The sequence below is a fragment of the Tursiops truncatus genome, chromosome 14, assembly GCF_011762595.2.
Source record: "Tursiops truncatus isolate mTurTru1 chromosome 14, mTurTru1.mat.Y, whole genome shotgun sequence".
Classification (NCBI taxonomy): Eukaryota; Metazoa; Chordata; class Mammalia; order Artiodactyla; family Delphinidae; genus Tursiops; species Tursiops truncatus.
The window spans coordinates 27190325-27203984 of NC_047047.1; the positions used below are offsets into that span (position 1 = coordinate 27190325).

The following is a 13660-nucleotide window of genomic DNA, read 5'->3' on the forward strand; positions in this document are numbered from 1 at the left end:
GACTCTCTCTATAGTATGTATATAAAAACTTACATGAGAAAATCAGTGGCAAAGGGATAGGGTTTTTCAATAAGTATTGGGAAACTTGGATAGCTGCTGGGGAGAGAAGGTTAGATTTTCACCTCAAATCATTCACCAAAATAGTTTCTAGAAGAATTTAAAGAGAATGAAAGAACAAAGAAAAAGCCAAACAATTTAAAAACTAGAAAAACTATGAATGGATATTTATTGGACCTGTGAGTGTGGAAGAACCTAAGCTTGAAACAATGGAAGAAATTCAACGACTTGACTACTTAACTTATGTCAAAACATATTTGCAATAAATATAAAAGACAAAGTGTTATTATTAACATAGAAAGGGTTAATATAAGTGAATAAGTTAAGGTTTCAAAGAAAATGGGCATTGAAAATAGACAATTCAGAAAATAGACAACTCACTAAAAGAGGAAATATAAATGACTAATAACTGAAAAAATGTTCAATCTCATTAGCAATCGAAGAAATGCAAATCAAACAATAAGGAGGTACAACCTTTTGCTTTGAGCAAAGATTTCTAAGATGATATTACTCATCACTGCTTACAGAATGTTGAGATAGCTCTCATGCTAACATTATGAAGTGATTTCCCATTATTAGGCCCATTTTATAACGTGGAAACTGAGACTCTGGGGTTCAGTAATTTGCCCAATCTCATACTGCTAGTAAGTCGTGGCACGAGGATTTGAACCCGGGCTGTGTGACTCTATTATAGTGAAGGGCCTAGAAAACAGATGTGGGAGGGAGGGCGAAGGACAGGAGGAAACGTAGCTTGAAGAGTCAGGCAAATATATTTGAAGTGCCTGTCTGGAAGGGTTATGATATTGCAGAGGGAAGCAATGAGTGGAAATTACACAAAGGACCACTCTTTCAAAGCAAGAACTGTCCCTAACGGACTAGAGAGGCCCAGGGAGGCGGTGAACACATCCAGCCCTGGGGAGGAAGAGGAAGTAGGAGGGTCCTCTCTGTAACCCTCACATCAAACTGCAGTGGGTGGGGATGGGAGGTCTCATCTTCCAGAGGAGAAAACACCTCTAGGTAACCAAGACCTCAGTGTCTTCAGAGTTTCTGCTCTTTTCTCAACTGCAGACAGCTAGCAGAGCCCGCCCTTTCTCCTAGGGCCAAGTGACCTGCAGGGGAGCCCTTCCTGGCCTCACTGCCCTCTTGCAACTGCAATCTCAGGTCAGCAGGAAGCCTGACCTTGCCAAACTATGAGGGCCAGGGCAGGAGGAAGGAGAGCGGGAGTAGCCCATCTGAGTTCTCTTTTGCCTGTTCCTGGAGCCTTGCTACTCCATGGGGGAGGCAGAGGGAGGCGGGAGGGAAGAGGCAGTCTGGTCATGTTGAAGAGCTAAGAAACAGATGAAACAGAACCATTAAAGGACAGTGACAAATATGTTAGCTGTGGTTTGGTAAAGATATCTTCATTTGCAAAGCCCCTGGGGAATCCATTCTCAGGGGCTTCATCCTGACTCTATAATCTTGGGTAAGTCTGTTAACCTTTTTTGTACCTCAATTTCTTCATCTGTAAAATGGGTATGACAACATTTCCCGCTTTATTGACTTCAGACGATGTAGTGCTTAGGTGACCAACAAGCTAGTGTGAGGGCAGAGTACCAGAGGCAGTAGAGTCACTCAGACCTGAGTTCAAGTCCACTATCTGCAATTTTCCAGTTAGAAACTTGGGGAAAATCACCCAAACTTTAGCTGCTTTAGCTTCCTCATCCGTGAAGCTGAGAGTAGCAACAGCACCTGCCTTAAATGGTTGTCTTCAGGGGTAAATGAGATAGTACACATAAAGTAGATGCCAGGACCAGGATTCCACAGCCCACAGGTTTAACCATTACAGTACAGTTGCCTCACAACCATAATGCATATAAAACAACAACATATAGTGTAAAGACTGGAAAGCAATACAACAAATTGTTAACAGTGTTTATTTCTGAACAGTGATATTCTAATCTATTTTCATTTCCTTCTTTATATTTTTCTATATTTTCCAAATAACTTATAATCAGAAAAAAAACTATATATGAATTTCAGATGCTTTGAGATCATTTGTGATGGTTTCCACTGTGTTAAAATCTTTGACAATATTTTCTCATGTCATCTTCTCAGCAACTGTTTCAAGTAGGAATCATCATCCCCATTTTCTAGATCAGGAAAGAAGGCTGAGAGGTTAGAGAGCTGACTTAATCTTCAGGTCTTATTGCTGCTAAGTGGCAGAGAGCCAAGATCCTTAGGCAGATCTGGCTGTCTCCAAAGCTAGGTGCTGTCCACAGGGATGCTGGGCTATGGGGCTCAGTGTGGAGAAATCCTCCACCCCATTTTGATCACAGTTAAGGTGGAAGGTTGTTAGGATTGAGCCTTGGTGCATATGCTCCCATGAGTCTCGGGTGCCCGGTGTACAACCATATTCCTGGTAGGGGACATGGCCCGGAAAGTGGGATTTTGGCATCCTCCTTTCACAGCATAAAAAAGTCAAGAGGTACTGTGGAGAGTCTCCCCAAGAAGAAATAAAGGTTTCCACTGTCAAGGTATCCAATAGAGGAACTAAAAAAAAAAAAAAAGCATAACTACATAGGATTGAGGGAGGGAAGTGGGTGTGAGCTACATCATTATCTATCATAGGAGGAAGACAATAGATAATGGCCAGTCCTGAAAACTCTAGATATAGTTATGTAAGCATTTTATGTAGAAATATGGAGGTAACTACCAGGCCTGAAAACACAAATGGCTTTAAGTGGTTATCCCTGGAATGAGGGGTGGAAAGGGAATTTTTTGCTTTTCATCATAAGCGTTTCTGTCCCATTTGATTTTTTTACTTTATTTTGTTTTTAGCTGTGTGTTACATGTCTTTTTAAAAATACTATTTTTAATACAGGCTCTGAAAGTTAAAAAGAAAAGTACAGACTTTGGGGTCATCTGTGTGGATTCACATCCCACCTCTGCCAGTTACGGATCTTGGGCAGGTTAACCTCCCTAAGCTGCAACTTTACCTTCCTGAAAATAAGGATAAAAACCATACTTACCCCACAGGGTTGTTTTGGGGATAAAATGAGGTAACGCATGTAAAGCACACGGACCAGCATTGACCGAAATTCAGCATCTGTAATTATTAACCATTGTTATCATTATTAATAATAAACCAAGCGTGCAAGTAATACCCAGGGCTTTGCACATAGTAGGCACTTAATGGGTGTAAGTAATTGTTTAAAACCTCCACCAGAGCCTATAATTTCCCCCAACTCGTGACGCATAAGCCCCAGCGGCCCGAGGGAACACTTAAATACTGATGTGGTTACTCATTTGTTCATCACTCTGTTCTCCGCCGCAGTGTCCGCAGAGGGCGAGCCCTGCTCCCTGGACTCCCGCGCCAGGTTCTGGCTGCACACGTGATTCCTCCCGCGCGCGGAGGAGGGAGACAGCGGCAGCTCACCCGCTTTCAGGTCGCTGATGCGGGGCCATCACGTGGCGCAGCGTGAATCACTTCTGGTTTCACGCAGGCATCTTCCCGGGCAGGGGCGGGCTGGAGGAGGGGGAGTGCCGCTCGAGACTGGGGAGCGGCCCTGGTCCGCATCGCTCCCACTGGCCAGCGCCAAGGGGATGGCCATGCCGGGAGGGACGGGGCGGGGCAGTTTTACGGCGACAGCTTTCCGGAGCAGGGACGTCTTGAAGGACGACTTGGGATTGGCCGGGAGACGCGGAGCGGGCATTTCATACCCGGCCGAGGGTGCCGCGCTGCCTGCAGGCGAGGCGGGGTTTCCTGGGGACCAACGCGGGAGCCCCCCCCTACCCCCGCGGAGGCCTTGCGCCCCGCCCACGGTCCTCGCGGCGCTCAGCGACCCTCCAGCTCCAGGCTGGTCTGCAGCAGACGGGGCGAGGGCGTGCGGGCCACCATCCCCAAGCTCTGCCGCACCTCGGCGCGGGTACGGGTTAGGTCGCGAGTCGCGGGACGCCGGCCGCTAGGCGGGGCGGGAGGCGGGGCGCTGACGTCGCGGCGCGGCCGGCAGCCGGGAGGCGGGGAGGCAGCGGCCGGCTCGGCCCAGCCCAGCCCGCAGCTGCGGCGGCCGAGCCTGTGGGCGGCGGCGGCGCTCCGAGCCGGATCCTGACCGCCCTCCGCCGCTGCCCAGTTTCTCACTTGGTCCGGGTGTCCACGCCTGGTTCGGCCAGCCCTCACCCGTCGCCGCTTCCCCCGCCATGGCCCTGGTACGGGGCGCCGAGACGGCGGCTGGGCCCTCCCGCTGGCTACCCACGCACGTCCAGGTGACTGTGCTGCGGGCCCGCGGGCTGCGGGGCAAGAGCTCGGGCGCGGGCAGCACCAGCGACGCGTATACGGTGATCCAGGTGGGCCGTGAGAAGTACAGCACGTCGGTGGTAGAGAAGACGCTGGGATGCCCCGAGTGGCGCGAAGAGTGCTCCTTCGAGCTGCCGCCCGGCGCCCTGGACGGCCTGCTACGGGCGCAGGAGACCGACGCGGGCCCGGCGCCCTGGGCCGCGGGCTCCGCCGCCGCCTGCCAGCTAGTGCTTACCACCATGCACCGCTCGCTCATCGGCGTCGACAAGTTCCTGGGCCAGGCCGTGGTGGCGCTGGACGAGGTCTTCGGCGCAGGCCGCGCCCAGCACACACAGTGAGTGAGGGGCGCGCGGGAGCGGAAACGGTTAAGGGCCTCTTGGGGCGTGGCTGGGGAGACGCAGGACCCCGAACCTCGGCCTGGGCGGTGCGACCTTTTGCCTAGCGCTCAAGGGCATAAACCGACAAGTTGGTTCTTCGCATAACGGAATCTCCTTCCGATCCCCAGATGTGCGCTGGGCTGTGCTTGGCCGCTGGTGTGTCCTTGGAAGGCCGGGGGGAGGTGAGAATGGTGGCCTATTGTTAGGAGTAGATTGTCAAGTAAAGTTAGGAGTGGGATCCAGAGGCTCTTGGACTGTGGGAAACTCAAGAAGGAAAATCTTGTGGCCATTCCCAGGGCCTCCGGGCGTGTTTCACTTTCCTCGAAGGGGAGGGAACTGCCTTCGGGCGCCTGTTCCACACCAGGCCCGCAGGGGAATGGGAAGGCCCTGCCTCGCCCTGTGGGGGAAGGAAGGTGCAGTGTTGTCCTCGAGGAGGGCAGAGGATGAACGGAGACGCCCCACCAAATCTAGAGGCTGCAGAGGGCATCTGCTTCTTGCCTGGTACTGGGATGCCCTCTGTTGCTTAGAGACACCCCCGATTCTTCCCTTCTGTGTCTCTGGTCTGAGAACAGGAGACCCTTTCAGTAAAGGAAGGAAACGCTTTAATCAGGCTTCAAGCATCTTGACTGAGGTGGAGGCAGCACGTGCTTAATGGACAGCAGGAGACAATCTCCCAGTCAGTTAAACCTAGAAGGGCCAGAGGGTTTACCAGTGGGTTTTAAAAAATCATTTATTTTGGCAGCGTTTAACTTTCCCTGTGTTAAGATCAAGGCTTCAGGCTTGGAGCCTCATTTCCTGTTTTGGGCTTGGGCAGGATCCGGAAGCCTGTCCGCAGGGCTGACAACCTGCCCTGGGTCACTCAAGTGTTTAACTGGGGTGACGCCACCCCTAGGCCCATGGGCCCTGGATGGGGAGGGTAAGGGGTTGGTGACAGTTGCTGGAAAGGTTTACCCAAGTGGAATGGCATCCAACTGAGTAAATCTGGGAAGGCTTGCTGGAGAAGGATGAGCCTGGTACAAACCCAAATGAAAGCAGGATTTGGATAGAAAAGGATCTGACCTTGAACATTTCAAAAATGTGGGTAGAGAAGGCCTTCATGGCTCTTTGCAGCCTGGGGTGGGAAAGGGGTTAGCATAGGGCAGGTTTGGGCAGGGCTGTGACTTAGCTCCATCTCCCCCTCCCCTGGCCTTCTCTCCTTCCCTCATGACTTGCTGTTTGGTTGCTGGGTGTGGATCATGTGGTATAGTTTGGCCCTTGTTTTGTTTTTTTCCTCCCCTTTTCTGTCCTTTCCCTCTTGCCTGGCTCAGGGAGCCCAAGGGGGTGGGGGTGAGGCAGAAAGCTCTCCTCTGGCTCTCGTAGCCCTTTCTTCTTCTGAAGAGGCTCCTGTCCCCAAATTCATTCCACCCCTTTCTTTCCCAGTCCTTCAGTCTCCACCTCTCAGCTAATCTGACCCGACTGGTAGATAACACATCTCGGGCTGGGGGTGGGGGGCACTAGAGGGGAGACTAAGGGGCAGACAGAAAAAGTCTCAGCTTGTGGGGAGTGGCTTCTGTGAGGTCAGTGACTTGCACGGGGTGGGGGAGGGGCTTTGATTTTTTCTTCAGTTCCTGCTCTTGCTTTCTTCTTGGCCTCTGGCTCTTCCTTAACTGAGCTGTCTATGTCTGTCGGCCCATGTGCGCCTGTTAGCAGCCAAGGACAGTCCCCTTGATCTGAATGGGAGCCTTATTTACTTTATAGAAGTCATCTTTTCCACCAGGATCTTTCCACACCCACCTGGCTGCCTTTCCTCTGATGCATTGACCTGGGTTATTTATAGAACCTGGAGGGGGCAGGAGGAGGGGGACTTGTAGTGGGCAGCAGGAAAGTCTGTGAAATCAGCCTGATCTTTTAGTTTACTGGACCAAACAGCGTCCCCACTGACAGAGGGTGAGGGCTGCTGACGCCACTCCGGTTTGCACCTTCCACCTCTGGCTCTCATGGCCACCCTTGGTGGCCTTTCCTGGAGCATCTTGGCGTGAGCTGCTAAGATAGTGAGTCTGCACATTTTCCATTGGGGAGAGGACTGGGGTGTGCCCTCCTCAGCTTTGGATAATGGTGGCAGAGAACTCCAGGAGAGCACATCATAGCCGTGTGTTGCCCAGACAGAACTCCATTGGGGAAAGGCAGTCTCACGGTTAAGAGGAGGGGCCTGTGGAGTTGCAGATTCCCTTCCAAACCTGCCACCTTGTGGCCAGTCAAGTAAACTCTTGGTGCCTCAGTTTTCTCATCTGTAAAATGGGGCTAATTTATACCTTGACAGGATTGATGTAATGGATGAAATGCATATGTAATTAGAGCATCTAGTGCAGTTCCTGGATATGCCTGGTGGTCAGTGAACAGCAGTGATGGTGGAGTGAGGTTTTAGTAGCCTGGTAGCTGTGATCTGGGAGATGTCCCCTGTCTCAGAGGAGCCTTTCATGTAATAGGAGGAGGTAATACAGAACTTAGCGTAGTCCTGGAAAGCCCCAGGACTGTGGTGGCAGGGTACTCACAGAAGTATGAGAGCTCCTCATGAAATGAGCTGGCCCTTCACAGCCCTCCACTACTCTCTTTGCTGCCAGAGTCTTGAGAACTGGGGCTAGTCTTGTGAGGCCTCTGCAGTTCTGAAGCCAAACTCAGATCAGCTTGCCAGCTCCGCAGCTGTCCTCCATGGCAGGGCAGCATAGTGTTTAAGAACGTGGAGACTGAGGTTTCACTCCCAGTTCTATCACTTACTAGCAGGCAAGTTACTTAACCCGTTTCCTCGTTTCTGAAAAGGTAACCCATGATAACAATCATAGAGTTGTACAAATTAAATAAGACAGGATCTCTAAAAAACTTTAGTATCATTTTAGACACATAGCAGGTTTTCAAGATATTAGTGTTGGGTTACTCTCAGGGCCCTCATTATGTGAGGGTGGTGATGATGGGGGCTGGGGTTCTAGGTGCCTCAACAGCCCCCAAAGCTCCTTTGTTAGTGGGGTGCTCTTTGAGGTGAGGGATTTCACTGGAGGCTTCCAACTGATTGAAGAGAAAATTGTCAAAACAACATGTAATGTAATACACAAGGAAACTAGTTATAACCGTCTCCCTCAGTAAAGCCCTAGTGGATCATCATGGGTCTCAGAATCCCAAGAGCTGCTTCTTTATTGATTTGGCCATGCTGTGCTGCTTGCAGGATCTTAGTTCGCCAACCAGGGATCAAACCCGGGCCCCTGCAGTGAAAGCGCCGAGTCCTAACCACTGGACCACCTGGGAATTCCCTCTTTAGCTTCTTTAGATGCGTCCTTTCTGATTTTTACTTCACCACCATCCATAGTACTCCCCAGTGCGTGCTCGTGTGGAGTGAAGTGGTCCCTTCTGTAAGTAGCCCCCTTCCTGGGCCTGTTGGATGGATGGCTAGAGTCTGGCCCCTTGGGAAGGCCAAGTCTGTGGGCTCGGTTTGGGTTAAAACGTGACCATGGGCAGGCTGCAAATGTGGCCCCCTAAGAGGCTCTGTCAGCCCTGGTCAGACCTGTCTCATTGATTTTATAAGGGCCTATGGGAGGCCTGTGGCTGAGGATGACTTAGGTTGGAGACCAGAGCTTTCTGCCTGGCTGATGGTGGTGGCCTGAGACCTCCTCGAGGAGGGCGGGCTTGGGGGCAATAGGAGAGGCAGCTGAGGCAAATGCAGCCTGCTGGCCTAAGGTACACCTAAGGTGGGCATGGTCTTTGAGGGCCTCCATCTGTCCCTTAGCCTCCAGATGGCCTGTGTATTGCTGTTGTAGGTAGATGGTGCGTGACCCACAGCCTTATCATGTTTGCAGCTGTGACTGCTCCCCAGGAAGCAGCTGAGGCCGCGAGGGTCCTTGGCTTTGGCTCCTGCTCCAACCCCCGACCTGGCTGCTGGGCAAGTCTGCTTTGGCCGCGGGAAGGGTGTGGCTGCACTTAAAAGCAGCAGTTAGGGCAGAGGCTGCATCTCCCTGAGTTATGGGGCAGTTTTTATCTGGGGTTGCTTGAGCAGCAGTGTCTGGGGAGTGGGGAGTGACTCTGCCGTCAGACTGAGCGGCTTCCCCTTCCCTCTGCATCTGGCCCCATTCTCCCCTCCCTGCAGGCAGCCAGGGACAGGCGCAACTCAGCAGAGCTCCATCCTAGCGACCTTGAGGGCTGTCCCTTTCTTCTGATGGGGGCTGTCTAAACTCTTTTTATTGCTGCCAACCTGGTGCTGTGACGCGCTCTCCAGCGATGCTAAACGGCTGGTCTGGCCTCGTCCAGATGTTTCCCCTGCCTTTCCCACCCTGTGCTGGGACAGATAATTAACACAATGACAGGAGCTCTGTATGCTCTCTGGGAATCAGTACCCTATTTTTTCCTGTGCAGGGCCGACCTCTGCAAAATAGTGTGGTCATGAAGAAGCTTTGCCCTTCCCCACAGCCAAGTAATAAAAATAAGTCCGCGATGTGGGTCCTTTATGCACCTGGCAGTCCTGTTAAGGAAGATTCTGATGGCTTTGCCCTTACTGAGTTGGCCTGTGGGGGTGGTCCTGGGCCCAGGTCTCTCCGCAGTGAGCAGAATAAGCAAGTTCAGCTCCCAGGAAGCAGCGCTACAGAGTTGCCGGGAGGGGCTTTGTCACGGGCCACCTTGACCTTCAGCTGACCCTGGGGGTGGCGAGGAGAAGCACAGCCCTTAATCATGGAATTCTGATGTCAGAACTGGAAGAGTGCTTAGAAGTGTGGAAATTGAGGCTGGGGAGGGAGAGTGACAGGCTCTCAGCTACTCTGCAGTTAGGGAGGGTGGGGCTCTGTGTGGTTTCTCTTAGGCCCTGACAGCCTGAAGAGCTGTCAGATTTGGGATAAGGAAGAGACGGCATTTGGGAAGCTGAGTGCATCCCAAGGTTTCTGTGGAAGTGCCTGAGAGGTTTTAGGGAGAGAGGGACATTTCAGCTGGGAGGGGGAGGGAGCCTTGGGGCTTCCTTGAGACCCGGAAGGACGTCTAATCCACAGGCCTTTCTGCCTGGGCAGAGGACGAGGGAGGCCACTGGTTGGGTGGGAAGTTCAAAGGAGGGGAGGACATGGACACAGCAGCCCGCATGCCCAGAGGGTGCAGTCTTATTAGGAGGACAGACCCCCACATTTGGAGGAGGGGCCATAGCCAGCTGCCGTATTTTGGGGCCTAGCCAGGGAGCACTGGAGATGTTCAGAGCAGACGGAAGCCCTGCGCTCAGCTCTGGTCAGGGAAGGCCTCCCTGAGGAGGAGATGTACACCGGGCCTGTCAGGCTGGCCATCAGAGATCCTGGTCTGCCACCCCACCTTCTCTGAGTTCCCATATGGACGGCGTGTAGCACTCCATTTTGGAGGATTGTCATAGCCTTCTTTGTCTAGCATATCATTTATTAAGCCGTTTTTAGGTGCTGGCACTGTCCTAAGGATTTGACTTACATCAGCTTATAGCAACCCCTTGAGGTGTAGGTACTGTTACTGTGTTTAACGAGTGAAGAAACTGAGGCACATAGAGGTGAAGTGACTTTTTGTTTTAAAGATTGTTTTCTTTTGATGTGGACCATTTTTAAAGTCTTTATTGAATTTGTTACAATATTGCTTCTGTGTTATGTTTTGGTTTCTTGGCCGCAGGGCATGTGGGATCTTAGCTCCTCGACCAGGGATCGAACCCGCACCCCCTTCGTTGGAAGGCAGAGTCTTATCCACTGGACCACCAGGGAAGCCCTAAAGTGGCTTTTCTAAAGGCACACAGTACATGGCAGTCAGGATTTGTACCGAGACAGCCGGGCTCCTGATTCTGTGCTCTTCGCCACCATGCTGTAACACCCATCTTGGTCCTCTCCCATGTCTCCCAGGGTTCAGCTTTGCATGGAAGTTGGTGCTCAGCAGCTGCCCTCCTTAGGGTTCCTCTCTCCTCCCCAAAGCCCATGTCTTTGGTTAGGCTTGGGGGCTCTGGAAGCATGACCTGCTTCTCCTGTGTGAGGCCTTGGCTGGTAGGGGTAAGTGCATTTAGTCTGCAGCTCCGTGTCTGGTTATATCTTTCTCAGGGGATGGGGGTGTTGCCTGGTGCATTGGGAAAGAGGGTATCACTGCCACTAGACTGTCTCACAGGAGCCGGGGGAGGCCTGGAAAGCTCTGCCTTGGCCCCGGGCACCGCCCCCCCCCCACCCCCCGGGAGGTTTGCTCCCATTGGCTTGTGCAGTAGAGCTGGGCTTGGGATCATCAACAGATATAAGACTTCCTGACCTTTCCCAAGAAATCACATGCTTGTTTTACTGTGACAGAACGCTCTGAGCCATCCATTCCTCCTCCTACAGTCATGCAGTCGTTTGCTTTTTTTTTTTCCCCCTTTCTTTTGTTCAACATCTAGGAAGCAATTACTGGGCAACCACTGTGCCTAGGTCAGGGCTTTGGAGGAAACATGAGAAAGAAAATATAAAGCCCTTTCCCTAGAAGGGCAAAAATATGTTTGAGACAAGACTTAACACAGGAAGGATAATTAACCAACAAAGCAGCATATACAAAATATGAGAGAAGGAAAGGGTCAGAAGAAGGACCAACTCACCAGGGTTGGAGTGATCAGGGTGGGCTGCCTATAGGAGGCTGGACCTTGAATGACAGGTGGGGCGTGGTGGTGGCTGGGTGAGTTTCTGGGAGGGAGACCCAGAAGGGAGGGAAGGAAGGGAAGGTGGGTGTGGTGGGGCTGAGCCAAGAGAGGGAGTGGAGGGGAGCCAAGCTTAGTTTCCTATGTGCCTCTCTCAGCAAAACAACCTGGCTTTCTTTACTTCTTATTTCTTTTTGAGTAGTTTACCTGGTTCAAAATTCTAAAGATACATAGGGTTCACAGTGAAAAATCTCCCTTGTCCCGACCTTGAGTCACCCAGCTCCTCTCTTCAGAAGCAGTCAACATTACCAGTTCTTATATGCTTTTAAAAGCCAATGCGTTATAGATTTCTTCTCCCTCTCCCATTGTGTTTGCACAAGTGCAGCCTTCTTCACACACACAGGTCTGTACCTATGATAAGTCTGGCTTCCCCACACAGGGGTATTATTGCTTGTCTCCACCTGTTTCAAGTCTGAACTGAGACCCTGGCAGGAAGACAGCCACTACTTAGTTTTGTCCTCCGTGACTCAAGACCCTGTTTGGGGTGAATATGGGGTTAGGAGCAAACTGGGGAGGGGAGTTTGGTTAAGTAGAATTTCTTCCTTATTCCCTTGTCTCCCCTGGGAGAGGTCATCCTGCTGATTTTCTCCTTTCTCTTGGGCGGGGTCATCACTCTTTGGTCCTGGGCCACCTCGCTCCCAAGGGGCTGATGACAGCCTATAAAAGGCCCTGACAGACAATAAACCCAAATCTTTACGTGTGGGTTGGCCTACTTTTCAGAGTGCTTTCCCAGCACCTCACTTCCTTCTTCCCTGAGGGCAGGGAGGGTGACCCCCATTTTTACTGAGGTCAAGACTGGGGTCTCAGGAGTGGAATGACTGATCCAAGGTCACATGATTCATTAGTGGCAGCCAGATTTCTAACCTCCTGAGCCCAGTGCTTTTTCCCTACATCATGCTTTCAACTATACATACTTCTATTGCTGTGTGGTTAGACTTGGCTCCAAGCAGGCGTGGGTCCCTGGCCTCTGTCCGAGGCAAGCTGACAAAGAGATAAACCTTTGGAGCCTACAGCAGCAGGAGCGATGAGGACTGGCTGAGATGTTTGTGCCCAGGAGGGAGGGAGGCTGGTCCTGGCTGGGCTCTGAGGTTGAGCTGAGCAAGCCATGCCCATGGAGCCAGGGGTAGCTAATGAAATGATGGTTCTGGGCTCCAAGGACTGTCGGTGCCGGCACAGAGCCAGAGTAGGTGATAAGAGGCCTGATAAGAGGCACTGTCCTCTCCTGCAGTTGTGCCTGGCTTGCAGTTTTACCGTCGATACCAAATCAAAGGCAGGATGAGGTTGTGAGTGTTGGGAGCCATCAAGGATTGGCCTGCGGCCCACACGTCTCCTCTCTGATCGTGTGTGAGGAGGACTGCCTGAGTGGGGGATTTGGAGAGGAGGGAAGGCATCTAGATGGAGGAGCCTCTGGGGAAAAGGCTTTTCCAGCCGTCTCTTCAAACTCCATGTAATACAGTTTTAGTTGACATTTCTCCCTGCCCCTAACTGGCTTATTTTATCACCCTTCTTTGACAGAGGTGAAGTGGGTGGTTGAAAGCCACTTTGTAAGTCAGATCCAGGACTAGAACCTGGGTCTCCTGTCTTCCAACCCTTGCGTTTTTCCACTATTCCTTTAAAATAATTTTTTTTCCACTTATTTTTGGTACTGAAGCTAAGCTCTGCCAATGCCATCTCATTTATCCAGCAGGTGTTAGAAGGTATTCCATATATCAGGCCCTTTCCCTGGGTTGGGGGGCATAAAAGGTGAGTAACATTTTGTGCAGTCAGTAAGCAGTGAGAGCACAGGTGGAGTGGCTCTGCCTGAGTGCCACTGCAGGGGACGAAGGGGGCACTTGGAGAAGGGCACTCCGGCCCCTCCTACCTTCCCCATTGCTCCTGTCCTAGTTTAGGCAGGTTTTTTTTTTTTTTTTTTTAAATCTCCTCTAGACTGTTAGCATAGCTGCTACAGCATTTTTGTAAGCCAGAATGCCAATTTATTAATTTATGATGAGAAATAACTGCTGAGGCACAAGGAGTTGCCTGGGTCAGCCTGGCCGTGGGACCTGTCCTGGGTTGGCTGGCTCTGTGCTGGTTTCTGCTGCCTTGCCCCTCTGCTGCCCCTTTCCCTGCTGTCCTTTGCTCTTCCTACAGCACAGCAGCCATAGGTTTTATCCTTGTTTCCTACCCTGTAGTGCTCTTCCAGGCCCAGAATAAGGCTATAGCTCTTTAGCATGATGTTTGGGGCAGTCTTCTCTGCTCCAAAGCACCTTTTTACCCATCTTCACCTCTCCAGCCCTGGGCATCTGTGTATTC

General features: G+C 51.6%; 1 protein-coding gene and 1 long non-coding RNA gene across 3 annotated transcripts in view; one reads left to right on the forward strand and one right to left on the reverse strand.

Moving 5' to 3' along the window:
- Positions 1-225: 225 nt before the first annotated feature.
- On the reverse strand, positions 226-3607 carry LOC109551190 (uncharacterized). Of its 2 annotated transcripts, none has more exons than XR_002177913.3 (3): positions 3473-3607; positions 3066-3142; positions 226-2186 (listed from the first exon to the last, which is right to left on the reverse strand). It is a non-coding gene; the product is annotated as an uncharacterized lncRNA (long non-coding RNA). The 2 variants fall into 2 exon arrangements; XR_004521727.2 differs by having other exon boundaries at positions 226-2586.
- Positions 3608-4233: 626 nt separating this feature from the next.
- The window catches only part of RAB11FIP5 (RAB11 family interacting protein 5), a 35757-nt gene continuing 26330 nt past the window's right edge, over positions 4234-13660 (forward strand). Inside the window, 1 exon segment of the mRNA XM_033838265.2 lies at positions 4234-4664. Within this exon segment, the coding sequence (XP_033694156.1) occupies positions 4234-4664 (431 nt within the window).